The sequence below is a fragment of the Emys orbicularis genome, chromosome 6, assembly GCF_028017835.1.
Source record: "Emys orbicularis isolate rEmyOrb1 chromosome 6, rEmyOrb1.hap1, whole genome shotgun sequence".
Classification (NCBI taxonomy): Eukaryota; Metazoa; Chordata; order Testudines; family Emydidae; genus Emys; species Emys orbicularis.
In genome coordinates this window covers 2,593,730-2,610,907 of record NC_088688.1, presented here as the reverse complement: position 1 = coordinate 2,610,907, position 17,178 = coordinate 2,593,730, and the positions used below count along the sequence as shown (strand labels likewise).

Here is a 17,178-nt window from a genome sequence, read left to right as displayed (position 1 = left end):
TGGTCTGCAGCCAGATTACAAGAGCAGCCGAGCAGCAGCCATTAGCTGAGAAGCAGGAAGTCACATTCACACATTCCATCTAAATTACATTAAAACAATGTCCTATCCGGCTGTTAAGAAGGAGACCCCGTCCTAATGGCCCCCACTATCACCAGATACAGAAACACATCTTAAGATGGCTAAAGAACACTTAGTTTAATAGCATCTGTCTGGCAAGAAATCACTTATCAATAGGTGTGGTTGTGAAATCCTCATTTCTTTATTGTTTTGTCATTATGGTCCCCACTTCCCTATTGTTTACCTGTATGGTCTCGGTTTGGTTCTTTAATTGTTTCTGTCTGCTGTACAATTAATTTTGCTAGGTGTAAGTTAATTAGGGTAGTGGGATATAATTGGTCAGAGAATTATGTTACAATATGTTAGCATTGGTTAGACTGGTTAAGGTATAGCTACACAGGACTCAAGTTTCACTATATAAACTGGGGTCCAAGAAGGAGACTGGCTGGGAAGAGAAGAAGAAGAAGAAGAAGATCTCACCCCCAAGTCTCGGCCTAAGATCAGAGCTGTTAAGAATCCTCTACACGACCGTGATGTGCAGCAACTAGGACCCAGATGAGACCAGCCTTGCCTGGTTAACAGGGAAAGTCCACTTCCATGATCAGGACTGGTGAGCATGGCATTGTATGCTTACTGTATACTCTGCGTGGTAATTGTTAATAAACAGAGGATTGGGATATTACTGTGTAAGGCTCTTTCACTGGTAAAAGCTCCTGCAGACCTGCAGAAGTAGTATACACCGGAGCCCTACGGATTGGGAAAGGGTATGGGTGCTTACATTGACCAGGTTAGTTACACCCTGAGCCCTACGAATTGGGTACGGGTGGCCATGAGCCCTACGACTTGGGTAAGGCCAGGTGCTTTTCGCCTGGAGCCCTATGGACTGGGAAAAGGTGGGGTGCCCTAATGTGTGCAGGTAACATTCTGGGCAGCTTGAAGACTCAACGGCTACTTTTTATTTTAACAAGCAGCTGCTGCTGGCAAGGCTATAAACAGGGCAGAGAAAATCCCTCTCTTCCTGACCTCAACACCAGAAAACTGAGCTCCTGCTGCTAATAACTTTGGCGAAAGCTTCTGAGCAGCTGTGAAACGAAGATCTCACTAGAATCGCCAAGTGACAAGAGACTTGTCAATTTCACTTAGAGGAAGCTTGCACCTACAGTGTGTCCTACTGTTCACCTGAGTGTTTTCAAGCCCTGCTTTGCACTGCACCTTTTATACACCATGTTAGCAAATGCTGTACAGAGAAGGAATTAAGTTGAAGAGTAAAGGAAGAGACAAAGTGGCCCAGAGGGAGGAGGAATTCAGAGACCAAGAATGAAGGTGTGATAAAGACATGAATCAGGATTTCAGCAGAGGCAAGGCCACAGTAAGAAATGCAACAGGAAATTTACAGGCAAAGGAGATAAGCAAGGAAAAGTCTGAGGCCAAGGAGAATTCAGAGACTTCTGGCCTCTGGGACCAAGTTAAGACAAGTGATTGTGGATTTGGAATGAAATCTCAAGAGGCGGCACCGGACAGAGACCTAGGTAGAGATAAATGGACTAAAGGAGAGATGATTAGCTGCTGAGAGACCAATGATTCGGAAAAGATTATTTGAAATTTTAGGAGGTACGAAATGAATGATCTATGAGAGGAGCTACTGGGTTATGAGGAATAGTCATGTCATAAGTAATTGTTACAGCTGTAAACATCAGCTATGTACTCTACTCAATACCCCTACGAACCCATCTTTACTTTCAATCCAGTATCATAGCTACACAGCCTGACAGCTCAGAATTCACCTTTTCCCATGTGCTGTTCAAAGCATGCCACTTTGGGGTACTCCATTAGAAAGTACCTCAGTCCTCTGCAAAGGTACCAAAAAATATATTTTGCAGAGTCTGACGAACAATTAGTTTCACACATACAGAATGGGAAGAGACTGTCTAGGAAGGAGTACGGCAGAAAGGGATCTAGGGGTTATAGTTGACCACAAGCTAAATATGAGTCAACAGTGTGATGCCGTTGCAAAAAAAAAGCAAACATGATTCTGGGATGTATTAACAGGTGTGTTGTGAGCAAGACATGAGAAGTCATTCTTCCGCTCTACTCTGCTCTGGTTAGGCCTCAACTGGAGTATTGTGTCCAGTTCTGGGCACCACATTTCAAGAAAGATGTGGAGAAATTGGAGAGGGTCCAGAGAAGAGCAACAAGAATGATTAAAGGTCTTGAGAACATGACCTATGAAGGAAGGCTGAAAGCATTGGGTTTGTTTAGTTTGGAAAAGAGAAGACTGAGAGGGGACATGATAGCAGTTTTCAGGTATCTAAAAGGGTGTCATAAGGAGGAGGGAGAAAACTTGTTCACCTTAGCCTCTAAGGATAGAACAAGAAGCAATGGGCTTAAACTGCAGCAAGGGAGGTTGAGGTTGGACATTAGGAAAAAGTTCCTAACTGTCAGGGTGGTTAAACACTGGAATAAACTGCCTAGGGAGGTTGTGGAATCTCCATCTCTGGAGATATTTAAGAGTGGTTTAGATAAATGTCTATCAGGGATGGTCTAGACAGTATTTGGTCCTGCCATGAGGGCAGGGGACTCGACTCAATGACCTCTCAAGGTCCCTTCCAGTCCTAGAATCTATGAATCTAGATCTCACTCCTGAAAATCCTGTGCAAGCAACAGGAGCCTCAGATGTCCACCCAACATTTGGGGAGTGCTGGATTAGGAGCCAACTCAGTTGCTGCAGCAGCAGCTTGCCCTCCACCAGCAGCTTGCCCTCCACAACTTGTGCACACAAAAGGACATTGCTGTGATTTAGAGCCATTTACAGGTTTTCCCTCTGTTAAGTAATCTAGTTCATCTCCCTCAAGTCAATGCAAGACTGTTCCCTATGATGCATGTTATAGTTCTAGCTCACTCTACTTTTTAGAAGTCTCAAGCAGCAGGACTCCCACAACACGTTTGCATGAGTTGCTAACTCCTCAGATTAAAATGGAATTTTCATTTTTCATTGCTTATGCTATTTGATTGTTTCACTTTTCACGCAGCTTTGACAATGAAAACAGATTAGTCACTTTTACTTTTGTTTCCAAACAATATCAACTTCTGCTTCTCATGCAAAAGTTCAATGCCTAAGCTACAGACACTATGGGGAAACACAATATTCCTTTTCACTGAAATTACCATTACCATTTCTACTAACAGTCAGATTGTGAAAAGATATAGGCTTAAACTATGCAACAGTCAAACGTAACATTTAGGGAGAAGAGAGATTGTGGGGTGGGATTTTCAAAGACAGCTAAGAGATTTAGAGATGGAACTTGTCCTCCTAAATCACCTGAGCTCTTTTGAAAACCCCTCTTGTAGTCCACAGAACACAGTTCCCCTGTATCGGTCTTAGGAATAGTCATATAGCTAGCAGCACATTTTAGACTCCAGCTACAGGCCATTCTCTTTTAAGAGGCACCGCTTCTTAGAACTACCCTGAAAGGTAACTAAACACTTGCTACAATCCCAATCTCCATTGCTGACTGAATTAGTTCAGAACCAGCTAAACAAATCCAGGAAGATGCACCAAGCTAGCAAAGCAGACCTCACCTGATCACATCACCAAGGCGCACTCTCAGGTTGTTACGAACAACCCTATTCATGCGAATCTTCTCATCTGAGCAGGTATCATCTGACAGGACAATGCAGACTGCTTCTCGCCTCTTCTTTCCTTTTAGCAGAACTGTGTCTCCTCTGAACAGCTGCAATTCATCCATTTTTGCCTGTGAACAGTGACAGAATTAGACCATGCATTTGACAAGGCCAGAATGTAAGTGTTTGGAAGACAGCAACCTGACCCCGAAGTGCTACACCCTGGTAATAGTAGTGTTGAGTGAGCCATGAAGAGATATGGGATCCCACAATTGCCTATCCTGGGGCAAGGCCAAGGCCTCCTGCTTGAACACTAGCATCATTAGAGAACCATGATAATTGCTCAGAAGTCTTACAGGCAAGAGACCTATAAGAAACCATTTTCACCCATCACAGCCCATCTGCTGTTTCCTCATGGCTTTCTATATAATCTTTACATTCTTGTAGCATGTTCAACAATGGCCTAATACTGAGCTTCAGGGTAAAGGACACTGAAAGTCTGCATATTAAGTACACAGTTCTTAACTTTAATTGAGACACACCTGGGAGAGCGATACAACACTGTTGTCCTCATTGATGGCTTCATCGACAATTAACCGATTGGGCCTGTTCTTCTGCTTTAGAATTGCGGTAGATAAGTCGTCCGCTTTAGAACTGGAAAGAAACAGAACTGCTGAGTCTGGGTAATGCTGCTCCTCCCCTTCCGGGCAAACCCTGCTTTGGTCTCCATTGTCTACACACATTAAAAACTTCCTTGGCTACCTTCTCTTTTACAAACTACACCTGTCTGAGAGACAAAATACAATTATTTTCTTGAGTGCAACTGGTTCAGTTCTACACGGAGAGCAAAGTGAGCGGGCAGAATTAAGTTCTGTAAGAAAGTGATTTTGGCTAACGCGGGAGCCTTGAACTAAAATAGCTTTGAAGATATTTATGAAAAACAGGACAATGGAGATGTTCCTTCCTGGAATGGCTCTTGCCTAAAAACAAAGACACAGCAGCAAGACAATCACCAGCACTCATATGCAAATTGTGGGCTTAACAATCCCATAGAAATGTCCAGGAGGGTGGAATCTATTTGGTCACAAATCCCAGACCACACACAAGGAGGTGTTTTTTTTTAATTGAAGTGAAGACATATTTACCATTGAAATAAACTGACATTGGAGGCCAGGGCATCGGCAGTTGTGAGACAGAGCAAGGAGTTACAGGGCAATGTTACAATTCCCCAATTCAAACAAGTTTAGCCCACTGAGGTCTGTCAGGTAAAACTAACAAACCTAATCACATGTTTATGAATAGTTTTAAGCAGGGGTGGGCAAACTACGGCCCGCGGGCTGGATCCGGCCTGCCAGCCATTTTAAGCCGGCCCCCTGAGCTCCCACTGGGGAGCAGGGTCTGGGGCCGCTCCATGCAGCTTCTGCGGCATGGCCCCCCGCCGGCTCCTACGTGCAGGGGCAGCCAGTGGGCTCCGCTCTGCACGCTGCCCCCACAGCTCCCATTAGCCTGGAACTGCAGCCAATGGGAGCTACAGGGGCAGTGCCTGTAGACGGGGCAGCGTGCAGAGCTGCCTGGCTGCGCCTCCGCCAGAGAAGGGACATGCCGCTGCTTCCGGGAGCCACTTGAGGTAAGCGCTGCCTGGAGCCTGCCCCCCTGAGCCACGCCCCAACCGCCTGCCCCAGCCCTGATCCCCCTCCCGCCCTCCAAATCCCTCAATCCCAGCCTGGAGCACCCTCCTTCACCCCAAACCCCTCATCCCCAGTCCCACCCCCGAGCCCACACCCCCAGCTAGAGCCTGCACCCCAACCCCCTGTCCTGATCCCCCTCCCACCCTCCAAACCCCTCAGTCCCAGCCCAGAGCCCCCTCCTACACCCCGAACTCCTCACCCATAGCCCCATCCCAGAGCCCGCACCCCCCTCCCCAGCCCGGAGCCCCCTCCCACACCCTGAACTCATTTCTGGCCCCACCCCCCAAACCAGAACCCGCACCCCAACTTCGTGAGCATTCATGGCCTGCCATACAACTTCTATTCTGAGATGTGGCCCTCGGGCCAAAAACTTTGCCCACCCCTAGTTTTAAGTGTCCATGAAAACAGTTTTGTTTGGATGTAAACATTTCCCTGCAGCATTCAAACACCGAACATTGCAGCTTTATGCTAGTACCCACCAAGAAATGAAACTGATAGTTTATTTTCATTGCCCAAACTGAGTAAACTGAAGAGCAAAAAATGCTGAAGAGGTACATTTTTAAAGTGCTTTTTAAGTATGAATTTGAACCAAGTGATCATTTAAGAGCTTGCAGAAGTTGCAAGCTCTTCTGGTACAGCATCAGCAGAGCATTTTAACTGCTCCCTTCTTAACGGCTGCCTGGCACAAGTGGACAGTTTAGAGATACCATACGGGAGTGATGAATATTAAGAGCAGGTTGGTTTGGTTCCAACAAAGAGGCAACTCTTCACTTTCTCCTTAGTAATCTGCCAGTGTTAACACAGGTGGGAGCAGAGGGGTTCCACTGGACAACACTGATGGCTGCACAATTAGGCTGTATGTTACTCCTTTGGGGGCAACAAACAACAGTTTTAAGAGAGCAAACCTTGGGGGAGGTGGTGAGCAGAGCAAGCGGGTGCAGTGTTCTGCATTAACATTCCCAGGGAACGTTGCCCACAGATGATCAATTGCTTTGTTTTGCATGTTCACTGGAGCTTTAAGAAGAACGTTACAGTGACATGCAGACAAGTGGTAAGCACATGCAATGTGATTTCAGTGTAGTGATGACAGAGTTCTTGCTGAGCGGACAACTATGCAGCACTGGCCCCTCCCTGCCACTTCAGAGAAGAGAGCACAGGGATAACAGGAGGCAACTGCCTTATCTGGGAACTGTTTGGAAATCCAGCTTGAGCACAAGTGTGCTGTGACAAGCAGTTTACAGCTAAGAGGCAAATTCAGAATAACCAGAGAGGCAGTACTGCCCTAAAGGAAAACACAAACTCTTGAGTCAGGAAGCATGCATCTTTCCATAGACTTGTGTGGCCCTGGGTAAGTCACTTTCACCTCTGTATCGGCCTTTCCCCATCTGTAGAATAGGGCTCTCTTGTCCTATCTCATGAGGAAAGGGATTAATGAATGTCCACACAGAGTAAAGTGCGGTGTGCAATTACCCAGGCAGGCTTTAAACAGAAAGGCTGTGGGTGTGGCTCTAGGAGGAACTGATGCCCAACAAAACAGCCTTGGAAGAGTTCTAAAGGACTCAGGTTTCCCATGAGGAGGTAACAGAGCAATATAAGAAACTCAAAACCTATAAGTCATCAGGCAAGATAGGATCCTCTGGGTGAAACAGCAGGTATACACAAGGAGATGCAAGGTCCTTACAAACAGCACCGCTCTTGTAGATTGGAAAGTCATTAACTTAGTGGCCCAGCTTTAAAGCTAGAGTCAAGGGAAACCCCGGATGTCAGAAACTAGAAGATCTTGGCCTTGATACTGAGGGAACTCATGGCAAGTCTAAGAAGTAACTAATACAATGTTTTGAAAAGTAACCTATAACCTCAGGGAGTGAAGGCAGCACAGACTCTACAAAGCAATAATAATTCCTCCCAAACTCATTACGCGTTTCAAATGTAAATCACACCTACTGGACAAAATCAGTCTCTTGATAAGGTTCCTCATACATGACTTAAGAAGTTGAATTAACAGGAAATGGCATTGTGAATCGCTGCCTCTGAGGGTGGAGAGGTGAGCCTGGGGGCTGGTGGTAGTCCAACGTTGCACAATTATTAGTGAAATGGAGGAGGAAATGGACAGTGAGCTGAAACTATAAGCAAGTTGTTCTGTGAATTAAAAAGCTATGGAAAACTGTGAGAAACTTCTGTTGGATTTAAACACACTGGGCGAATGAGCAATCCAATGGCAGGTGACACCTAGCCTGGATAAATATAAGTTAATTCACAAGAGGCAAAAGATCTGTTAAAGAGCTTTGAACTTGCAGGATCTTAGAGGAAAGAGTCTAATGCAGAGTTCCCAAACTGTGGTACACATACCCCTGGGTGCACACAGAAGAAATTGTGTAATGGTGGATTTTATTTATTGCATTTTCATAATAAGCTACTCAGACGAAGCTTTAAAACTTCGTGGGAATTTGTTATATCAAATACATCTTGAAATAAATTAATTACTGTACCAATGAGAACACAGATCCGCTGACATACCAAGCCCTCACTGCCAATCACTGTTCAGCGTGGGTTCAGCTGCCCAGCCTAACTGGGCTCAGAACTCAGTTGGAGGGTTTTTTTGTTGTTGTATTTGTTACACTGTATCGGGGTAGGCAACCTATGGCACGTGTGCCCACGCGAGCTGATTTTCAGTGGCATTCACACTGCCCGGGTCCTGCCCACCGGTCCGGGGGGCTCTGCATTTTAATTTAATTTTAAATGAAGCTTCTTAAACATTTAAAAAATCTTATTTACTTACATACAACAATAGTTTAGTTAGATATTATAGACTTATAGAAAGAGACCTTCTAAAAATGTTAACATGTATTACTGGCACGCGAAACCTGAAATTAGAGTGAATAAATGAAGCCTCGGCACACCACTTCTGAAAGGTTGCAGACCCCTGCACTATATCGTACCTAACCATGAAATATGAACAGATGGCTAAAGACAGGTAGAGTTAAGAAAAACACACCAAGTATCAGTGATGAGAAGGGTGGGGGTACGGAAGTAGCTGGCAGATCTGGAAGGGGATACGCAGTGAGAAAAGTTTGGGAACCTCTGGTCTAATGGACAGAAGAAGCTGTCTGTCCGCAGCACTTATAGCAACGAGAGGCTTGAGGGCATTAAAAATAGAAGACATTATTCCAAACAGTGGCATATGCTCATCTAGTCTAGCGGGGCCAGTTTCAGTCACTTCACCTTAGAGGTACTGCTGACAATGAACAGGTCCAGAGAAAGGAACAAGGGTGTTTAGAGGGCTACATGGTAGTTATAGATGAGAGTGAAAAAGATGAAAGTTACTTAGTCTGGAAAGGAGAATTTGATGAGGTCGTTAAGACTAGAGAGCCCAGTGAAAATGGATCAGTCCCTCTTTTTTTTTTTTTTTTTTTACACAGACCCACGAGACATATGTAATGTTAAGTTTTACTGTACTTTTGAGGGGGTTAGATTAAAATGCAGAGTCCACGGCATGCTTCAATCTCTCTCTTCAATACAGTCCAGAAGTCAGGACATGTTCCCCAGTCCAGAGGTCCAATTGAGATGAGAAATCCCAGCACTAACGCTCACCCACAGTATTTTCCTGCCCCAATCCATAAAGACTGCTTTCCTTCCTTTATAAGGGAAACTTCCCAAGTCTCCTGTCTGCCAAGAAAACAAGCTTTACAGTCTATGCCACTTAATCAGTTCCCTGTGTTAAAGCTCCTGCTGCTTTAACTTGTGATGAAACCTGAAGCCCATGTACTTTGGTACACAGCATGAATGAGCAGGGACAGAGAGGAACCTATAGTACTGATTAGCATATTTGTGACAACATAATCCTCAGGATGCAAGAACCAACTATGCTTGGGTCTGAGGGCCCATCCACGTTAGGAAACTGACTTGCTGCTGACAATTACTGCTAACATAGATGGGCAAAGTTATATGCATCTGTGCTGGAAAATGTGATTGATACTCACGTTTCTGCAATGAGTCTGATAGGAGTTTTGCCCCCTCTACGCTAGTAGTTAAACTGGTTTTGGCACTGATTCAGATGGACCTGCTGCTGACAGATACCGAGGGAGAGGTCAGTTTCATAATAGATTGAGCCAGAATGTTTGTGCTGCAAGTTAGCACTTTCCCCAGGTATTTATAAAAATAAGGAACACAATTTTTCCTTAAAGCTGCCTGCTGATGGCAGCTATCTTGCTGAGGTGTCATTTGGAACAGTACAACTGGAGCCCATTACCAGATGGTCAGTTCCCATCAGGGTGGAAACAAATCAATGATTTTTCTAAAAAAATAATTGGATTTTTTTGATAAAATGCTTTTTGAGGAAAAAACCTATCTAAAGATAGTTTTAATTAAGATACATTATAGCTCAAAGATATCTCATCATGGAATAGGGATTATAAATTCTAATTCTATAATATGAGACAATATATTCATGTAATGTTTAAGAAAAGTTTTGTAAATGAGTTCCAATAGTTCATGGATTAGGGACCCAATCTTATGGGGTTCCAGGGGCTTCTGTAGAGATTATTTCGGTTAATCTTTCTATCTACCCATGGGACTCAGTGCTCAGTCTAGAAGATACCATCAGAGATGCTTCGTTTTGCAGTTCTCAAACTGTGGATTTGTGTCTCCAGAGATAACATGCTTATTAACAGCAAAAATGTTTTAAAATATATATAGGTGAGAAATAACAGACCTCAACCCTCTTCTCCCTCTGCAAATTTGTGTACACAGAGTCAATCCCTTACCTCTCTCTAAAAGTGCAAAGTTTCAAAAAGTTCAATGAATAGAAGATTGTTGGGGGCAGAATAGATCTGGACAAGGAGAAGAAGTCTGGAGATAACTGTGAGAAGGGAGGGACAGGCAGTAGAAACAAAAGTGAAACTGTTTGAGTAGCATATTCCAGAAGTCTGGAGCTTTTTCTGAGTGTAGCCTTCATTGATTTGAGATCTACCATACTATTCTCTCGCTAGAAGGAAAAACCTATAATGGTAGCAGGCTGTAAAAGAGACCCAGTTTGGGAATAAGAAGCACTCAAGAAATATATGTTTGCCGATGATGTTTTAAAGAAAGTCAAACCAGTGAACTGGTGGAAGTAACTTAAGCACTTGGATTCAGCGATGTTGTTGAAGTGATAATCTCACTTTTAACAGCAAAAACGAGGAGTCCTTGTGGCACCTTAGGGCATGTCTACATTTACCTCTGGAACGATCAGTCCAATGGGGGGGTCGATTTATCACATCTAGTGAAGACGCGATAAATCGACCGCTGAGCGCTCTCCCGTCAACTCCAGTACTCCACCAGAGCGAGAAGCATAGGCGGAGTCAACGGGGGAGCGTCAGTCGACCTACCGTAGTGAAGACACTGTGGTAAGTAGATCTAAGTACGTTGACTTCAGCTATGTTATTCACGTAGCTGAAGTTGTGTAACTTAGATTGATCCCCCCCAGTGTAGACCAGGCCTTAGAGACTATCGAATTTATTTAGGCATAAGCTTTTGTGGGCTAAAACCCACTTCATCAGATGCATTGAGTGAAAAATACAGTAAGCAGTACTGTATTTTTCACTCCATGCATCTAATGAAGTGAGTTTTAGCCCACGAAAGCTTATGCCCAAATAAATTTGTTAGTCTCTAAGGTGCCACTAGGATTCCTCATTTTTGCTGATACAGACTAACACAGCTACCACTCTGAAACCTTTTAATAGCAGTAGCTTCTTCTGCCGGTGTAGAAAGAATATTTTCTTCCTTTGGACTAATTCATTCCAAATTGAAAAATTGTTTGGGACCTGAAAAAGCAGGAAAGCTTGTTTTTCTTTTCCAGATTATGAACAAACAGGAAAATAAAGATGAAGATGACTGAGTTAGCTGCAGAAGTCAATATTTTAAGTTTCTCATGTTGACCTGGCTGACATAGTCAATTTAATTTGTTTGTTTTTTTAAAATATTTCATTTAACTATTTTAGTTAAAAATAATTTTAACAAAAACAAACCTGATTTTTAAAAACTTGAATGTTTAACAAAATTTAGAAATTTATATGCTTGTTTTGTTAAAATATTATGTTTGCTGTTGAAGAAAAAAAAATACATAACGTTGTTTTAGTTAAATAAAACAATTTAAATGTCTGTCTGGTGATGTTCTCCTCCTATTACAACATGGCAAGCAATCCTCCAAATATTAATGATTAACCCCTTGAATTGGAGATAGTTCACCTCCCAATGACTTCATAAATATCTGCTTCAATTACCTCTGGTAAATGAAATAATCAAACAATCATTCGTTTTCTGATATAGCTGTAAAACTAATCCGAAAAGTTTTCAAAATAAATCATTTTAAAAATGTCTAGTGTGTACCTTCTAAAAATGAAACCTACATCTATCTCTGAGTTGTGAAGAATATGTATTAAGGGTATAACAACCAACAAGAATGCACTTTTACGTAGAAATCCATGATTAAATCGAGTCTTCCTGACTAGTGATTTAAATCAAATCCACCCTGGTTCCCATTTCCATCTATCTGGTTACTCTGAATTTGTTTTTAGGACAATCAGTATGATTTTTTAGTCTGTGGTATTTTGGTTGGAGGTGCTGATGGCCATCAACTTCCCAAAAATCTGCCATTTCCTTCTATGCCCTAACAGAGTCTAAAAACCAAAACCTTCCCACAACTGCTGTCCTGTGGGTTCCCAAGGGGTATGCCAATGGTTCTCAAGCAGGGGTACATGTACCGTTGGGGGTACGCAGAGGTCTTCCAGGGGATACATCAACTCATCTAGATATTTGTCTAGTTTTGCATCAGGCTATATTAAAAAGCACTAGCAAAATCAGTACAAACTAAAATTTCATACAGATAATGACTTGTTTATACTGTTCTATATACTTGACACTGAAATATAAGTACAATATTTATATTCCAATTGATTTTATAATTATCTGGTAAAATGAGAAAGTCAGCAATTTTCCACTAATAGTGTGCGGTGCCACTTTTGTATTTGTATGTCTGGTTTTGTAAGCCAGGAGGTTTTAAGTGAGGTGAAACTTGGGGGTACGCAAGACAAATCAGACTCCTGAAAGGGGAACAGTTGTTTGGAAAGGGTGAGAGCCGCTGGGCTACACTATCCCAGAGTCCAGGGTGTCTTCAGAATTCAGTGCCAAGAGGTGGAAATACCCCCCCCCCCCTTGAAAGAACAAGATGAAAATAAAGCGGTGGGAGGGCTCGCTGCCCAGCAGGCCGAGTGCGAGCCCTAGCCCCTGGAGGGCTCCGTTTACTAATGGCCACAATGAGGCTGATTTCTCATTCAGAAGAGGGGAGACCCCCCCCCCCCCCGAGCTGTAAGCGGAGAAGAGGCGGCCTGGGGGAGGAGACGGCGGGGGGGCAGGAGCCCGAGCGCCCCACCATCTTGTAACCACATGACTCGGCATTTCTGGAGCAGCAGGAAGTGCACCGAGGGGCAGGGGAAGCCAGGCGCGGGCGTGCGCTGGCCGCAGCGACTCCCCGAGCATCGGCCCCTGCCGCCAGGCCCGCTCCAGCCGGGGCTCCCCCGCCACTGCCCCGCACACGGCTCCGATCCGGGGCGCCTGGCTCCCGCCGAGCAGGGCTGGGGAGCCGGGGCCGGCCGGCGGAAGAGGGGCCCCGGCCGCTGGCTCGGCGGGGCTCCCGGTGGCGGGCAGGCCTAGGCCCCACAGGCCGGGCCCACCCCCGGCTCCGCCCCCTCGGGGCCTGCATGACACAGCAGGATCGGGCCCGGCCGGGCCGCAGCCCGGCCCCCGCTACCCGCCCGGCCGCCTCCGGCGGGGCTCGGCGCGGGGGGCCGCGGCTCGGGCCGGGCTCGGTTCCGGGGCAGGCCCCAGGCGCTTCGCCCACCCCGGTGTGCGGCCGCTCGGGCCCGGGCCGGGGCCTACCGGCGCCGCGGCTCCGCCGGGCCGGGCCGGGCCTAGCCGCAGTGGCCGCCCTCGGGCCGGGCGGCGGGGGAGGGGACCGGGCCGGGCCGGGCCGCGCGGGGGGGGTTGGGGCGGGGCTCGGCCCCTCCCCGCCGGGCGGCCCCGCACTTACTCGGATCCCGAAGCCATGGCGGGCGGGCGGGCGGCTCCTCGGAGCGGGGCTGGCGGCGGCGGGTCTCGCGGTCTCCCCGGCGGTCTCGGCTCGGGCTGGCGGCGGCTCCGGGCGCTTCGCTCTGACTGAACACTCAGAGCCGACTCATCGGAAGGGGAGCTCCGCCCTGCGCCGGCTACTCTGCCTAGCAACACGCCGCGCCCGCCAATCAGAAATTTAGGCCGGCAGCAGAGCAGCCAGTGGAAAAAATCATATTGCTCTGGCCAATCAGAAAGCTCCAACCGCCACCTTCTCCGCCAATCACAGTGCCCAAGGAAGAGGGGTGACTCTACCCGGCAACACGGAACCTACGGCCAATCACAAAAATACACCAATGGAAAAATGAGGCAGGCAGGGTCCGCCCTCATTGCTATCCTGCCTAGTAACGTCCCCACCAGTAGCTAAGGCCCAGTAAAACCTGGACAGATTCAGCCAATCAGGAAGGGAAGTAAGGTGATTGACAGACCAATATTAACCCCTTGGGGAGGTCCGGGCTGCTGCTGGTTTCTCTGCTCCTTGGGTCAGAGGCGGGCAGTGAATGAGCCCCTGGGCTCAGAAAGCGCCTCCCAGTCCCACCTCGCTGCAGCTGAGAGCAGCCAGCCTCAGCAGGGACCCCAGACCCCCCCCCCCCCCCCGGATTGGCAGCATCGCTGTGCTGAGAGCACCGGGTCTCAGCAGAGGCCTAGTTGCCCAGCGGCGGCTGGCTAGGGACACTGCACACAACATCTCAGGCCATGCTTTGCAATCCAGGTCTGCGTTGTGTGACCTGCTGGCCATCGGTCCATGTGGAGTGATGAATTCCAGTGAGACTGCACGAACGCTGGGCATGCCGGGTGTCTTTCGCTGCATCCTTGCATCATCCTTCTTGTCCTAAGGGGACAATCATCAATTGACTAATCTGCCCTGGCAGGACAATGAGCTGGTGACACCTGGGGAAACCTCTTCTAGTGAGCTGGTAACCAGGCAAGAAAGTCAGGGCAGGTGGTCACAGTGTGACAAGGGGGATTGCAACTGTTATAAAAGGGAGGTTTTTCTCATCAGCCATTGCTAGCAGAGGGCGGGACTGCTGGGAGATGCGATGGAGATAAAGTTGAGCAGGAATAATCCTGGGTCCCCTGTAAAGACACTGACAGACACTTGCAGTGGTGAGGAAACTGAGGCAGGGGTCTGCATGGAGATTTGTTGCTTTCCATAGATCCGTGCTATCTAAAAGTAAAGTGTGTCATGGGTTCAGAAATTCCTTCGCAGAGCCTGTGAGTTACTTGTTTACACTGCCAGGTGGGTCCAGAAGGGGGAAACAGTAAACCAGGGTCGTCAGCAGCCACGGCGGAACTCTGAGAACATGCAGCAGCTGCGTGGGAGTGTTGGGAAAACCAGCATTAGTGTCAGGGCCTACCTAGGCATCTGGACTATGGGGTCCCCACTGCCAAGAGGGGTGTCAGATCCTGGAGCTGCACCTGACATATGTGCCTAGTGGCCCAGAGACAGTGCCTGAATTCTGCCTTGCCCCAGCAAGCCGAGAGCACATGGCACCCAAAGTTTGGGGCTGGTCCAGCAGCTTGATAAGTGTCTGCCAGTTGGAGCTCATCCAAGGAGGCCAGCTGGGGACCCTGGGCACAATGACTCAGTGGTTGGATGGCTCACAGGCCCAGCTTTGGTGGTGACACAAGTCTATGGTGCACAGTCACTTTCATGCCCACTGCATCCCCCAATCCTTACAGACCTCAAGTAATGAGAGGAGACGGAATTATGAGCCGCGGAGAAGAGAGCAGTGCTACGGTCTGTGCTCAGGTAGGATCTGAAGGGATGGAGAATGAACGAAGCAGACTGCTAGGCAGAGGCTGTTCCACGTTGCAGGTGAGGCTGTGTGAAGGGGCAGAGAAGGGTCTGCACTAGATGATCTGAGAGGGCAGCACAGGGAGACCAGGCCTGGAAAGTTTCCTGCAGCAAATCCATGCTTAGACTGACCTGCATGAGGGAGTCTTGGCTCTGCCTGGCTGGGTGTCAGCTCTTTAACTCCGCCGGCCAGTCAAGCACCCCACTCTGGGCTAGGCCAGCCGTGTCCTCGCCCTGCAGGTTAGCAATAGGTGCACCCCAGTCCCGAATCCCTCTGAATCGCTCCCTGGTGATATCCAGCCCCTGCCGCTGACTACACACTGAAATTCCACATCCTCTGCCCCGTTTACTGGCTTCACCTTAAACCAGCGGTTCTCAAACTGTGGGTCGTGACCCTGTTTTAATGGGGTCACCGGGGCTGGTTTAGACTTGCTGGGACGAAGGGCTGAAGCCAAAACTGAAGGGTTTCGGCCATGGGTGGCGGAGCTCAGGTTACAGGCCCCCCACCCAGGACTGCGAGGCTGGGGCTTTGGCTCCCCCAGCTGGGGCGGTGGGGCTGGGGCAGGCTCAGGCTTCGGTCCCCCCTATTGGGGTCATGTAGTAATTTGTATTATCAGAAGGGGGTCGCGGTGCAATGGGGTTGAGAACCCCTGCCTTAAACCATTGCTCCTGTGTAACACACAGCTTTGTGAGCACTTACAATAAAACAAAAGTAGGTTTATTTAAGAAAGGATAAAGATTTAACTAGAAATGAGAGAAAGTGATGGAAACAATTGGTTACAACACAAAACTAAATCACACAACGCAAAGCTGGGTCTCCATTTATTAATAGTTACCTCGCCTATAAAGTAGGTTTTTCCTCCAATGTTCAGTCTGTTGCAGAACTGGCTGGTTTCACAAGAACCAGCATCCAAACATTCATGAAAACACCCCTACGCCACAAGGGGTTTCCTCAGTGAATGGATCCAGAGGACTTCTCTCTCCTCTGTGAGATCCGTAAGATACAGACTGGGTCAGACCAATGGTCCATCTAACCCAGTAGCCTGTCTCAGACAGTGGCCTATACCAGAGCTTCCGAGAGATTCACCCTGTCATCTGGCAGTCAGAGGTTTAGGGGTTGCTCCAAGCGTGGAGTTGCATCTCTGACCATCTTGGCTAATAGCCATTGATGAACTTATCCTCCAAGAACTTATCTAGTTCTTTTTTGAACCCATTATACTTTTGGCCATCACAACAACTCATGACAATGAATTCCACAGGTTAATTGCGTGTTGTGTAGAAAAGTACTTCCTTTTGTTTGTATTAAACCTGCTGTCAATTAATTTTATCGGGTGACCTCTGGTTTTAGTATTGTGGAAAAGGGTAAATAAAACATTTCTTTATTCACTTTCTCCACACCAGTCATGATGGTATAGACCTCTATCATATCCCCCTTTAATCATCTCTTTTCTAAGCTGAACCACCCTCATCTTTTTAGTCTCTCCTCATAAGGAAGCTGCTCTATATCTTTGATCATCTTTGTTGCACTTCTCTGAACCTTTTCCAGACTTTTTGAGATAGGCTGATCTGAACTACACACAATACTCAAAGTGTGGGCACACCATGGATTTAGAGCAGAGGTGGGCAAACTACGGGCCACATCCGGGCTGCGGGACCATCTTGCCTGGCCCTTGAGCTCCCGGCCCCTCCCTTGCTGTCCCCCATTCCCCTGCAGCCTCATTTCGCCGTGCCGCCAGTGCTCTGGGCAGCGGGGCTGCGAGCTCCTGCTGGACAGTGCAGCTGCGAGAGCTGCTGGCCTGCCCCGGTGCTCTAGACTGCGCAGTGGCATGGCTGGCTCCGGCCAAGCGGCGCGGCTGCCAGTCCTGGTGCTCT

The 17,178-nt window shown here is 47.4% G+C and overlaps 1 protein-coding gene across 1 annotated transcript in view; it reads right to left on the bottom strand.

Moving 5' to 3' along the window:
* The window catches only part of VCP (valosin containing protein), a 32,673-nt gene extending 19,097 nt beyond the window's left edge, over nt 1-13,576 (bottom strand). The window contains exons 1-3 of the mRNA XM_065407002.1: nt 13,432-13,576; nt 4,221-4,332; nt 3,637-3,809 (exon numbers count right to left, since the gene is read on the bottom strand). Of these exons, the coding sequence (XP_065263074.1) occupies nt 3,637-3,809; nt 4,221-4,332; nt 13,432-13,448 (302 nt within the window). The 5' untranslated portion in view covers nt 13,449-13,576. The remainder of the gene's footprint in view (nt 1-3,636; nt 3,810-4,220; nt 4,333-13,431) is intronic.
* Nucleotides 13,577-17,178: the final 3,602 nt, after the last annotated feature.